Source organism: Dromiciops gliroides, chromosome 1 (assembly GCF_019393635.1).
Source record: "Dromiciops gliroides isolate mDroGli1 chromosome 1, mDroGli1.pri, whole genome shotgun sequence".
NCBI classification, from domain to species: Eukaryota; Metazoa; Chordata; class Mammalia; order Microbiotheria; family Microbiotheriidae; genus Dromiciops; species Dromiciops gliroides.
Window position 1 is genome coordinate 19,365,190 of NC_057861.1, and position 14,688 is coordinate 19,379,877.

The 14,688-nt window shown below is 42.4% G+C and overlaps 1 protein-coding gene across 1 annotated transcript in view; it reads right to left on the minus strand.

The window, feature by feature from the left end:
* Positions 1-14,371, minus strand: part of TMEM233 (transmembrane protein 233) — a 35,776-nt gene extending 21,405 nt beyond the window's left edge. Inside the window, exon 1 of the mRNA XM_043976336.1 lies at positions 13,996-14,371. Within this exon, the coding sequence (XP_043832271.1) occupies positions 13,996-14,181 (186 nt within the window). The 5' untranslated portion in view covers positions 14,182-14,371. The remainder of the gene's footprint in view (positions 1-13,995) is intronic.
* Positions 14,372-14,688: the final 317 nt, after the last annotated feature.

Consider the following 14,688-nt stretch of genomic DNA (forward strand, 5'->3'; position numbering starts at 1 on the left):
GCATTGGAACAGTTACTGTCCGGGGTGCTGACCACAATCAGTAATATCACCAGAGCCTGCTGACTGATGTTTGAGGCTACCTACCAAGTCTTCTTAGCTCTAGGCACACAGAGTACCCATCGAATATTGCCCTCACTGGCATTCCTCTGTTTTTCTTCCCACTCCCGTCCCCATGGACTATTATGAGCTAAGACTAATATTTATGCTGATTATATCCACTACCCATGAGTCTCGATGGGACCCATGATTTCCAATCTCTAAATCCTAATTTTTCAATTATAACCTTCTCTCCCTTTCCTCATGTTATATTAAGCAGGATGTATATAAAAAGCCAAGGAGATACCCAATAATACCACACATCTCTCTACTTCCATTAGCTGATACATCTCTGCAAACTCAGCATTCAATCACAGGCACAGAGACGGAATTAAAGGTGGGGCTGGTTGCCAGATTCTGGACATGACATAATTGGCACCAAATACCCCAAACTTCAGGAACTTTCAAATAGGTTGGTTTCACTCAGTCCTTGAAACCCTGCTCCATATATGTCCCTAACCTCCTTTGCCTTGAACACATTAGGCACTTTTTTTTTCTTTTTTTTTTTAGTGAGGCAATTGGGGTTAAGTGACTTGCCCAGGGTCACACAGCTAGTAAGTGTTAAGTGTCCGAGGCCGGATTTGAACTCAGGTCCTCCTGACTCCAGGGCCAGTGCTCTATCCACTGTGCCACCTAGCTGCCCCTCATTAGGCACTTTTGCCTAAATGTTGAATGATTGTTGTTGAAATGAATAAATAATAAATGTCTTTAGAATTGAATTTACCTCAAGATTCAAAGAAGGCCAAGAGGCCAAGTTTTTCTACATTTATTTTTGTTGTATTGTTATTATCACTATTACGATATGGCAACCCTCTTTTATTTTGCTTTAAAAACTAAAAATGGGGGCAGCTAGGTGGTGCAGTGGATAAAGCACTGGCCCTGGATTCAGGAGGACCTGAGTTCAAATCCAGTCTCAGACATTTGACACTTACTAGCTGTGTGACCCTGGGCAAGTCACTTAACTCTAATTGCCTCACCAAAAAACAAAGACAAAAACAAAAACCCAAAACTAAAAATGGGTATTTTTTTGTTTTTTTATATCACCTTCATTTCCAAATACATCCCTTTCCCTTTACCTACCCACAGAGTCATCTCTTGTAACAAGGAATAAAATAGAAAGAATGAATGAAACAGTTCAGCAAAACTAACCAACCCATCAAACAGATTTTAGAGCAAATAGTTCTACTGCAAAGAAAGGTGGGAGATGCATTTCTCTTCTTCTTTGGGGTCAAATCTGGCCATTATAATTAGAACCTATTAATTTTCATTTATTTTATTTTCACTTGCATTGTTGTAATCATTGTTTCCCTGATTTTGCTTGCTTCACTTTGCATCATTTCCTATAGATTTTCCCATGCTTCTCTGATTCCAGCATATTCATTGTGTCTTGTGGCACAGCAATAGCCCATTAAATTTAAGTAACAAAATTTATAAGGAAGAATATGAAGGAGACTCACATAAGAAACTGTTCATCTCTGTTATTTAGCTTTTAAAATGTAAAAAATAAATATGTTTAGTAGCAAAACCGATTTATGTCCCAGTGCTTCCCATAGTGCTTGGCACCTAGTAGGGCCCAGTTGACTGATCTCACCTTTTGTTTTCTTCTTTTCATTAAAAAATATATTGATGCCTTTTGGGGGGGCATCCAAATGCAATTAAATAAGCATTTATTCAGTACCTCCTATGTACCAAGCATTTTATTTTGTTGATGCCTTTTGTTTCACATAACATTCATTTTCTAATAGCTATCCCCTCCTTTTCTATCAAACCTTCTCTTGTAACAAAACAAAATCAGTCTACACAGAAATGGAAGCAAACAGAGGTGAGGTGACATGCCCAGGGTCACATAGCTAGTCAGTGTCTGAGACTAGATTAAACAGAGGTATTCCTGACTCTAGGCCCAGAACTCCATCCACTGTGTCACTGAGCTTCCATAAAGGACTTGCTTACTGTAGTGACATGACTGGAAAAGGATGGAGCTGGGAATCAGATGCACGTTTTTTCAACTCATTCTTTCTCCTGCCCCATAGAGTCTTTTCCATCCCTGGAGGTTGATGTAAGTAAAGTTCTTTGTACATTCTAAACTGATATAAGGATGTGGGCCAAATTTTGATTCAAGAGAACAGATAATGAGGCATATTTCCTTTGAATGGTGGGGAATATGGTGCAAAGCTCAAGACATAGTAAATACTTAAACAATTTTTCACTCAATAATTTATTCATTTGTTCATTTGTTTGTTTACTCATTTAATTCCTTGATAAATCAATGGCTTCAAAATTGTGTTTTTTGCATCATAGGCAATAATTGATAACCTTTGGAATATGATCCATAGTTCTTATTTGAGACAGCAAAACCAAAACAAAACATCCCCATAACCACCCACTTCATACCTACAATCCCAGAATTTGAGAGTTGGCAGGGACTTCATCGGCCACCTTGTCCAATGCTTTCCTGAAATTCAGGAATCCTCACTTTCCTCAAAGGATTTGGAGCCAAAGCTCAGAACTTTGTGATAACCCAGTCAAAACAACCAGTCAACAGGTACTTATTTTATTTTATTTTTATTTTTGCAAGGCAATGAGGTTTAAGTGACTTGCCCAGGGTCACACAGCTATTAAGTGTCAAGTGTCTCAGGCTGGATTTGAACTCAGGTCCTCCTGAGTCCAGGGCCAGTGCTTTATCCACTGAACCACCTAGCTGCCCCCAGGTGCTTACTTATTAAGCACCTACTGTTTGCCAGGAACTGTGCTAAGAGTTGGAGGAATATATACAAAAGTTAGATGTTACTTGCCTTTAAGGAAAATCTACCCAACTAAAAATTTCTTGGATCCAGGATAAGAATCTGATCTCAACATGGTGCACTTGGATGAGCCTCTCAGCCAAAGTCAAAGATTTAGAGCCAGAAAGTAATTTAGAAGCCATCAAGTCCAACTTCCTCATTTTTCAGATGAGAAAACTGAGGCACAGAGAAGATGAGCCACTTTTATAATGTCACCGAGCAAGTAAGTGACTGAAGTGAGATTTGAACCTATCTTTTTTTGGGGGGGCGGGGCAGGGCAATGAGGGTTAAGTGACTTGCCCAGGGTCACACCGCTAGTTAAGTGTCAAGTGTCTGAGGCTGGATTTGAACTCAGGTCCTCCTGAATCCAAGGCCAGTGCTTTATCCACTGTGCCACCTAGCTGCCACCTGAACCTATCTTCTTGACTCCATATCCAGTACTGTATTTACTATGTCATCATCCTGCAGGAATTTAAAAAATAATAATAGGTAGCATTTATATAGTGCTTTAAGACCTTCAAACCATTTTACATGTACTATCTCATTTGATCCTCACAATAAGCCTGTGAGTTAGGTGTTATCATTAGCCCCACTTTACAGATGAATTAATGGAGGCTTTGAGAAGGTCAATAACTTGCCCAATGTGTGCTAGGAACTTTCATCTTCTCAACTCAGGGTTCAACATTCAGCTTACTCAAAACCTCTAATACAAGGGCTCTCCCTGCCTCTCTGTCTCTTTTGGTCTGTTTCTATCCCTCTCTTTTTCTCTCTTGCTGTTTCTGTCTCTCTTTCTATTTTTTTCTCTGTCTCTCTCTTCTGTCTCTGTCCTAAGTAGTTTGGAGTGAATGCAAACATGACTCATGGCATACTACAACCTGGGTGTCACTATTATTAATATGCTCAGTGGACTAGAATTTAGAGGGAATCAGATGACCCTTGCTCATAGCCTCGTTCTGCTTACATACTTCTCATGTAACACTGGGCAAGTTACTTTTGTTTGTTTGTTTGGTTTTTTGCCTGCAAAGTCAGGAGATTGATCTTGATGGCCTCTGAAAATTGTTTTTCCCCTTCTAATTCTGTGATCTTATGATTCCATGATCAGTAAGGCTATACCACTGTTTATCCTATGATCTCACAGTGAATCAAGAGAAATGATTATTTCTCTCTTGTATGTAATAACTAATTATTGAATTAGGACTGAGATTTCTCCCTTTTTCTTCTTCCTCATCCAGAAATCAACAAGTGAGGGAAATCTTGGGCAAAGACTTACCCAGGCTAAGAGTTAATCAAAGACAAAGAAATTCTAAGTTTTTGCAAATGGGTGGATTCCTGCTTGTGTCTTCTCAGACAAGTCCAGGAAAATATGGATCCTCCCTTTTATCAGGGGCTAGCGAATCAGCTTACCTAGATAATCCAGTGGGAGAGGGGATGATAACTCAAGAGAGATGTTTCAAGGAGTTAAGGCTACTCAGGGAAAGGGAAGTCTCTGAGTAATTGAAAACAACATGAGGATGCTAAAGAGAGCCAGTGTAGAGACACTTCATAAGAGGCAAATCTTCAGTGACATTCCCGTGTATGCTGAGGAAGGGAAGAACCTGGCAGGTGGTTGCTAAGGAAGGGGGATCTAGATGGATCTTGTGGGACTCAGTTTACTAATTTGTACAATGAGGGGTTCAACTAGATCATTCTTGAGTTTTCTTCCAGCTTGAGGTCTATGACACTATGACCCTGTGATTCAAAGTCAGAAGACCTTTTTGAGTCTGGACTGCCACCAATTAAACACATGGCTATTAGAAGGCACCTCAGAAAGGTCCAAAAGCATACCTGAGAATAAGAAACTTTTTTTTTTGTGGGACAATGAGGGTTAAGTGACTTGCCCAGGGTCACACAGCTAGTAAGTGTCAAGTGTCTGAGACCGGATTTGAACTCAGGTCCTCCTGAATTCAGGGCTGGCACTTTATCCACTGTGCCACCTAGTTGCTCCATAAGAAACTTTTCTATAATACTTCCCACACAACAAGGGGTTATCTGGTCTTCACTAGAAGACCTTCAGTGATGGTGAATCCACTCCTTTCTGAGGTAGCTCATTCAATTTTCAGACAACTCTGATTCTTAAGTAGTTTTTCCTGATGTAGAGATTAAATCTGCCTTTTTACAACTCCCATCCATGGCTCCTAGTTGAGCTGATTAGAACATGTGATACCCTTTAAAATACTTGACAATAGATATTTTGACTCTCCTCCCCACCCCAAATTCTTTTCCTTTCCAATCTAAAATTCTCTCAGTTGATAATTCTTATGGTGTGGTTTCTAGACCACTCACCATCTTGGTTGTCCTCCTTCAGACATACTACAGTTTGCAAATGTCCTTAAAATGTGGTACCCAGAACTGAACATAATACTTATGGACAGACTAGCTTCCTTTACTTTGGACTATATACCTCTTGATGCAGCCCAAATTCATAGTAGCTTACTGAATTGCTATGTCAGACTAATTGACTAAATGAGCTTGCAGTGCACTAAAACACCCAGATCTTTTTCACACAAATAATGTTCTACCTGTAACTGGCTCCAACTTGTCCTTGTGAGACTGATTTTTTAAAACAAATGTAGGTCTTACATTTATCTCCATTAATTTTCCTTTTACTTGTTTCAGCCCACTATTCCAATTGAGTGTGATAATTTTTGATTCTGACTGAAATTCAGTGTTTTAGCTGACTTTCTAAGCACTGGGTCAGCTAGACATTTGATAACCACACCCCCTATTTCTTTATCCAAGTAACTGATAAAAATGTTGAATAGCAAAGAGCCAAGGACAAAATTTCTGCTAAATTTTTACTAGAACAATTTCTTACTAAAGACTTCTCTTCAGGATACCATCCCTACAATCCAACCCGACCCAACCCAATGAAATCTAATCTAACCCAATCCAACCCAACCCAAACCACTCCAAAACAACCCAATTCAATCCAACCCCAATTCAATTCAATCCAATAATCATTTCCCAATCCAACTGTCATAATAATAATATTAATAACATTGATTTCTTACTAAATTGAACAATCATTTTAGCCATGTTTTAATAGTCTGTAGAATATTAAATATAAAAGCTTAATAGCAGTACAGTGACATAGCCAAAGATTATTTCTATCTTAACTCCATTGAAAAACATGAGGGCTGGGACAGCTATGTGGCAGAGTGGATAAAGCACTGGCCCTGGATTCAGGAGGACCTGAGTTCAAATCTGGCCTTAGACACTTGACACTCACTAGCTGTGTGACCCTGGGCAAGTCACTTAACTCTCATTGCCTGGCAAAAAACCAAAACAGACAAATGAAAAAGAAAACAGGAGGGCATGATAATAATAATAATAATAGTAATAGTAATAATAAAAATAACAATAATAAAAGAAGAGTTTAACCTTTTGATAGCGTTTAAAAGTGAAAAAAACACATTTCCTTATAATTTCCCTGACAGGTAGGGAATATGAAATTAATTATCATTATTTTTTAGAAGAGGAAACTGAGATTGTGAGAAATAGAGTGATTGGCCTCTCCATCATGTCTACAAGGACAAGTAATACCATCTACCCTCCAGGGTTGTTTCAAAGAGAACACTTTAAGAAGTTTAAAGTGCTGTGTAAGTGGGAACAGTTATTAGAGTAGAGGCAGAGGAGGGAAGGAGAGATGTTAATGGGGTCTTGTGGGTTGGGAGCTCGTTCTTCTTGGGGATTATTGCTAAAAGCTGATATCTTGTTGGCAATCTAAAGTTTGCAAAGTGCTTTTCATGAATTATCTCACTGGGGCTTCATGACAACCCTCTGAGGTGGGGGCTACAGTCATCATTATGTTCATTTTACAGATAAGGAAACTGAGACTCATAAAGGGGCAGTGAATCGCCAAAGGTCACATCACTAGTAAATATCAGAGGTAGGACCTGGTAAAGTATTTCTTTCTCCAAGTGTAGTATATTCTCTTTACTACACCAATGTCATGGCACATGATGGTAAAGAGGGGAAGCCTTGTAGGAAGGGAAACTGGAAACTTGGATGGAAGTTTGAGATACAGAATGAGAGATGGGAATGGGGAAGAGACAGACAGAGATGGAGAAAGACAGAGAATCAGAGACAGAGAGATGCAAAGAGACAAAGAGGCAGAGACAGAGACAGAAGTGCAGAAATAAATTCAGAAGCAAAGATGGATTTAGAGAGTCAGAGAGACAGAGACATAACAGTCAGAGACAGAGAAATAGAAGCAGAGAGAGAGATAGAGAGAACTAGACAGAGAGATAAAGAGACAGAGACAGAAATGCAGAAATAAATTCATAGGCAGAGATGGAATTAGAGAGTCAGAGACAGAGAAATAGAAAAAAGGAGACAGATATAGAGAGAAGTAGACAGAGAAACAAAGACAGAGAGAGATGCAGAGAGACAAAGAGGTAGAAAGAGACAGACAGAAATGCAGAAATAAATTCAGAGGCAGATATGGACTTAGAGAGTCAGAGACAGAGACAGAAAAGAGAGTCAGAGACAGAGAAATAGAAACAGATGAAGAGAAACAGAGAGGAGACAGGTACAGAGAGTAGACAAGAGACACACAAGAAAGAATGAGAAAATGAATCCTTAATGGATAGTGACCACACTATAGTTGACAAAACAGAACAGAATACATAGTCTGTTGAGTCCCCTGTGTGTTCATGGCCTTAGTGCCAGTGACTTCTGGGTTTATGCCTAGTCCCTGCAGTATGTAACCAAATATTAATGACCTCCATCTGAAACTCAGCACTTCCTGTCCTAACAGGAATCACTTGGAGAGCACTAGCTTCATTTTATGAGAAAGAAAAGAAATACTTGAAAAATTAAAAATCAATTTCTGGAGGAAGAAATGATTGCTCATTTCATCAACAATATTTCTATGGCACCTGTGCGCTTACAGAGTGCTCTCCTCCAAACCGCTCTTTGATGTAGTTACTACAAGTATTATCATTGCCCATGTCATTGATACTGTTCCTGGTATATGCCATGTCATCTCCTGCCTTTATGACTTTGCATTGGCTGTGGCTCATGCTGGGAACACAATTTCTTCTCACCATCACCTTGCACCTGGTTCCACAGCTAAGTCAGGGGCCATTTCCTACATTTATCCTTTCTGGAAATGACCCAGAATTGCCCTTCTCCAAAATTACCTTTCATCTACTTTGCATTTATCTTGGATTTGTTTGTTTCCTTCAAGAAAATGTAAGCCCCTGGAGAGCAGGGGCTGTTATGCTTTTCAGTAGCCTCTGCGGTTAACATAGTGCTTGGCACATAGTAGGTTCTTTTGTTTTGTTTTGTTTTTGCGGGGCAATGAGGGTTAAGTGACTTGTTCGGGGTCACACAGTTAGTAAGTGTCAAGTGTCTGAGGCTGGATTTGAACTCAGTACCTCCTGAATCCAGGGCCAGTGCTCTATCCACTGTGCCACCTAGCTGCCCCCACATAGTAGGTTCTTAATGAATACTTGTTGGTTCATCTCTAGATTCAAAGTTAGAAAGAAGCTTTAAAATCATTGAATCTTATTTCTTCTTTTTACAAACAAGGAAACTGAGGCCCAGAGAGGTGAAGTAATTTACTCAAGGTAGAGGAGGTGGAAAAGGCACTGTTCCAGGTCAGGTCCTCTAACTCCTGGTCTACTGCCCTTTATACTTTAAGGCTCTGAAAAGCATCACGTTCTGTTCATTGTCACATAGAATTTATCTGGTCTGGTTTGACACAAGCAGACACAAGATGTGTCTCACCAGCGGGCATGAGGTTTTCCAATCTGTCAGGGTTTGTCTTCTTCTGGTTGGCACAGACTTTAAAATCCCTGTATCTTATAGCCAGAAACCAGAGGATCATAGATTTAGAACCATATTGTGGAGGTAGAGAGGAAATAAACATTTATCTAGCATCTACTATATGCCAGGCACAGTACTTTGCACTTTCTACAAATATCTCTAGGTGACGCCATAGTGTGCAGAGTGCCCATCCAGCCAGGAGTCTCTCTAAACATGCTCACCTTATACCTGTGGAAGTGATTCTTTATACCCAAGTGCAAGACTTTACATTTCTTCCTACTGAATTTCATCTTACTACATCCAGCCCAAAGTTCTAGCCTAAAATCCTTTTGGGTCCTTACTATCACTCACCATGTTAGCTACATAGTTTGGGTCTACCTGTAAATCTTATGAGCATGATATCCAGGTCTTTCTTCCTTCCTTCCTTCCTTCCTTCCTTCCTTCCTTCCTTCCTTCCTTCCTTCCTTCCTTCCTTCCTTCCTTCCTTCCTTCCTTTCTTTCTCCATTTGTTCATCAATCAATTAACTAATTAATTGATTGATTGATTCATCCATCTATCCATCCATCCATCCATCCATCTATTTATTTGTGGGGCAATGAGGGTTAAGTGACTTGCCCAGAGTCACACAGCTAGTAAATGTCTGAGGCCAGATTTGAACTCAGGTCCTCCTGAATCCAGGGCTGGTACTTTATCTACTGTGCCACCTAGCTGCCCCCACCACCTAGCTGCCTCTAACTAGGTCTTTATCTAATTTATCCATTAAAAATATTAAATATCCGGGGCAGCTAAGTGGCACAGTGGATAGAGCACCGGCCCTGAATTCAGGAGGACATGAGTTCAAATCCAGCCTCAGACACTTAACACTAGCTATGTGACCCTGGGCAAGTCACTTAACCCTCATTGCCCCACCAAAAATTTATTAAATATCACAGGGCCAAGCATAGATTCAATAGCACACTCTACTAGAGACCTCCTCACACCTTAACACTCAATCATTAACAACAGCCTGTTGGTCTAGCTATCCAGTCAGTTCTTCATCTCATTGCATTATCATCTCATCCATATTTCTCCATTATTTTCACAAGAATAGTACAATGGAGGATCTGGCCTATAGGCAGACACAATCACTTTGCTAAAATGGCATCATTCACCTGGAAGACACTGGGTTCTTCTTTCTGAGAGACTGGAGACTGATGGATGAGCAAACATTCTGCATTAACCTAACATGTGGGCAGCCTTTTTCCACTGACTGTATGGCTGGGACCCTTGGCATCTTTCAAACAGACTGACTAGGCACCTGTAGAGGCTTTTGTGGCATTCCTATCTGAGGTCTGAAGGTGAAGGATACCTCCATTCACACCATACAGCAGCTACCTCCTCCCTCCACTTCCTTAGGCCACATGGTTCAGAGAAACAGGTCTGGGTTTTTGGACTTGTTCCTTCTTTTCCATTCTAGGTAGAAGGAATGGAGTCTGGGGAGCTGGGAGTACAGAAATTCAGCCAGGATGTTGCCAACAGTCCAGCAGTAAGGCCCTGAGAAGCATGGTATGGAGATGCCAGCCCACCAGAAGCCAACACTGTTGACTTTGGATTTAAACTGGGTGGGACTAATGCTGTGAAGGAACTGAGCTAAACTGTGATCCTTATCTCCTCCCCCTCTAGTCTTCTGTAGTGTGTGTGTGTGTGTGTGTGTGTGTGTATTATGGCCCAGAGGATTTTGGGGGAAATATTTGAATCTTTGTTCTTACTATATCTTTTGTTTTTGTTTTTGTTTTGTTTTGCGGGACAATGAGTGTTAAATGACTTGCCCAGGGTCACACAGTCAGTAAGTGTCAAGTGTCTGAGGCTGGTTCTGAACTCAGGTCCTCCCGACTCCAGGGCCAGTGCCTTATCCACTGTACCACCTAGCTGCCCCCCTCTTACTATATCTTTGAAGTAAATAACCTTTTCTAAACGTTAATCTAATGATAAGTGGTTAAATGGAATTGAGGTGATAGTTACTGGTCCCCTAAGAATGGCAGAAACATAACCAATGGGGGCTTGAGTGGATGACAGAGAAAAGAAAGAATCCTTAATCCTTGCATTTACCAGAGAATCCTGAAGGGGGTCAAATATGGTGGACTTGTCTTTAAGATGGTAATGCCAGAGTCAACCATGTTAAACGATTATGAGATAACTTATCAAAGCTTTGCTAAAAATATAGGTAAACTACAGTCAACAGCATTCTCTTCATAAACTAATTTAGTAATCTGGTAAAAAAAAATGAGGTTAGTCTGGCATGACCTATTCTTGCTGAAGCCACGTTGACTTTGTAACTACCTCTTCCCTCTCTGCATGTGTGCCCATCATGTCTTGAAGTATTCATTCTAGAATTTCCCCAGGAACTGAAGTCAGACTCACTGGTTTGCAAACTGTTCTTTTCCCTTTTATGGACATCAGGACATTTTCCCTTTTCCAATCTTGTGGCACCTGTCCCACTTTCCATGATCTTTCAGATATTACTGAAAAGAATATCTACAGAGTTTGTTTTTAAAAATATTTTAAACCTTTAGGAAGCACAGTTTAGATGATTATTTTGAACTCTGTATGAAGAATTCAAACCCTATGAATCTTATCAGAGATCAAGTTGAGCCCAGCTCCATAAAAATTCCAAATGAATGGGTTATCAATGAATGTGGATTGACTATCATGGGTGTTTATAATGGCTGTTGTTGTTCAGTCATGTCCAGCTCTTCCTGATCTCATTTTGGGATCTTCTTGGCAAAGGTACTAGAGTGGTTTGCTGTTTCCTTCTCCAGCTAATGTTTACAGATAAGGAAACTGAGGCAAACAGAGTGAAGTGATTTGCCCAGAGCCACACAGCTAGTAAGTGTCTGAGGCTGGATTTAAACTCAGGAAGATGAGTCTCCCCAATTCTAAGCCCAATGCTTTATCTACTTCACCTCCTAGTTGCCCTGTATTATAATAGCATAAGATGAAAGAAGAAAGAATATATAGAGATTTCATGACCACCTCATGTTTACTCTGTTCTTCTCTCTCCTTTTCCCTTCATGCTCTTCTAGCCCAGTAGTATGTTCTTTTACAGTACAATTGCACCCTCCTTCCACAGGCAAACTCTTCAAGCAGAGGCATAAGATCATAGATTTATAGCTGGAAGGGAACTTACAGGTCATCTAATGCAAGCAACTAATTCAGCACACATTTAGTAAGTAGTTACATGGACTAGGCACTGAGCTGGGAGCTGATGGTACAAAGACAACAAAAGAGAATGTGTCTGCCCCTTACAAAGCTTATGTTTGACTAAAGGGAGATGACTGAACACAGTATACAGAATATTCAAATTTATATAAAGTATTATCAAAAGGAAAAGGATACTGACAACTGGGGGTAATCAGGAAAGGGGATGTGTAGGGTCAGGTACCTGAACTGTTTTTTTTAGAGGGAGAAGGGACTCCAAGCTAGGGATTCCAGGAGATATAGATGGGGAGGGGGCTAATTGGCAGGAAATGGAATTTCCTGGCCATTTTGGCCAAGACAGAGAGTACATGAAAAAGAGCAACAGCAACAACAGCAAAGACTGGAAAGGGCTATATTAATGTCAGGCTTAGGATTTTGTTTCTTATCTTAGAGACAAGAGAGAACCAATGAAGACTGTCAAATAAGCCAGCATTGAGAGAGGTAGGTGGAAAAATGGATAAAATGTTATTTCAAGTCAGGAAGACCTGAGCTCAAATCCTGCCTCAGACATTTACTAGCTGTGTGACCCTGGGCAAGTCACTTAACCTTGCTGAGTCTCAGTTTCCTCATCTGTACAATGACAGAAATAGACTTGATTGCTTCTAAGCTCCCTTCTAGCTCTGAATCTGTGATTCTATGTTGAGATGTGTGTTTTAGGAATTCAGTAGCCATGTAGAAGATGGTTTGGAGAGGGTAGCACTTATACCTGGTGATATAGAAGTTAAAAGATAAAAAGGACACACTAAGGGGGCAGCCTATGGAATTTCCAAGAATGGATGGCTGTTTGCCATGTTGTAGAGAAGATTTTTTTCCAGGCACGGGTTGCTCCTAAGGTCCTTTCCAACACAGAGATTTTCAGAAATACCCAGAGATTGTAATTGTACACCTCAGAATCAGGAAGAGGACCCAGCCAGGTTTATCTCTGTGGTTCTCATCGCTGGCCATCTGCTTTGGTGTTATCTGTGTCTCCCCAGAAGTGGGAAGGTCTCCCACTCAGAGACCAAAAGCAGCCTCTTAGCCTTCTTTCTAAGCTGCAACAAACGCAAAAGATTTCTGGTAGCACTGGCAATGGTGGGGACTGGATGACTCCCTAATCCTCCAGATAGAGTCCAGGAAAGAGTTGCAATTAAACAGGGGGCTCCCCTGTAAACTCAAGGATAAGTGTGGCAAATCTGGCTTGCCACCCCCCCCCTTAAAGTGGCCAAGTCGACATTAGCAGAGGGTTCAGTTTGCTGCTGCTGCTGGGGAGTGGGTAGATGCTTCAGATTTAGGGTGAGATATGTGTTAGTGAGAGAACGGGAAACTTCCCTTTGCCAAAAGTTGACACAAAATTAATAACAGACTTTTAGGTGTGGAGAGACACATGAGACACACGAGACACACGATATGATGGAAAAAGTGCACTCCACTTGGAATCAAAAGACTTGGGTTCCAATTCAGCATGATACTCCCTTTGTGACTGGGCAAATGACTTAGTTTTTCGGAGTCTCGGTTTCCTCATCTGTAACATAAGAAGGAAGGATACTACTACTTATCTAACACTATCTCTATCATGGTTGTTTGAGGAAAGCGCGTTGTAAATGTCTGTGGAAATAATATGGACATATTTAACAGGGTTTGGGGTTGCTTTCCCAACAGGGCGAGCCTTGTGCCACCTGATTGGGAAGAGAGACAGATCCAGATGTGTAGGAGAATTGGGGAGCTCTACCTGCCGGGGATAGGGACTGCCCTGCCGGCGGGTGGGATTGGGGATGTGGCTCTCCCAGGGCAGGGCGCTGGGAGGCCGAGCGAGGCTGGAAGCTCTGGCCAAGAGGTTGCAAGGTTGTCCCGGGACAGGGCTGGCCGGAGTCTCAACCCGTTGAAACCCTAGCGCCTCGCGGCCAGCTGCTCTGGTCAATAACGAGCTACCAACCCTCTGCCGTCCGTCCATCCGTACGTTGGCAGGGTTGCCGGCTGGCCGGGGCGGCCATGGCATACAGGGAGAGGAAGTGTGGCGGGGGCTGGGGCAGATTTACCCTCCCGGGAGGGCGCTGGCCCCTAGACGTGCCTTGCCTGCCCGCTCGGACTCACCATGATGGAGAAGACGAAGGCCACTATATTGATGGGGTACGCGGGGCAGAAGCAGGAGAAGATGGTGAGCAGCAGGTAGTTGGGGGGCATCTGGACCTCCTCCTCGGGGGCCTCATCCTCGGTGTGGGTCTCAGGACTGCCGTCCAAAGACCGCTTGGAGTCCGACGTGGGGCGGTGCTGAGACATGGGAGAGGCCGAGGAGGCGGGGGCAGGACAGGAGGTCTGCAGAGGCTGCGGACTCTGGCCGGGGGCTCCCGAAGAAGCTCTGAAAAGCCAGCGCTGGGCTCAGGGGAGACGTGACCTCACCTCTCATCCCTCCTCCGCCCGCTGCTGCTGCTCGGCTGCTGCTGCTGCTGCTCCTGCCTCCAGTCTCTGCTGCTGCTGCTGCTGGGGCTCCTTCGGCAACCCGAGCCAAGGGCGCCGCTGCTGTGGGGAGGGGAGAGGGCGGGGGCGGGGGCAGGAGTAGGGAAGAGGGGAGGGAGAAGCAGATTCCGGGAGACTGACAGACCGAGAAACAGAGCACTATGGAGACAGCCAGAGAGATGCAGAGACAGGAAGAGGAAAGAAACTCAGCGACTGAGAAACTGAGGGAAGGAGAGAGGAGAGCCAGAGCCAGAGAAAGACACAGATATAGAGACAGAGGAGAGAAACTGACGTTGGGACCGCGGGGAGAGAGAGAACGAGAGAGAGAGG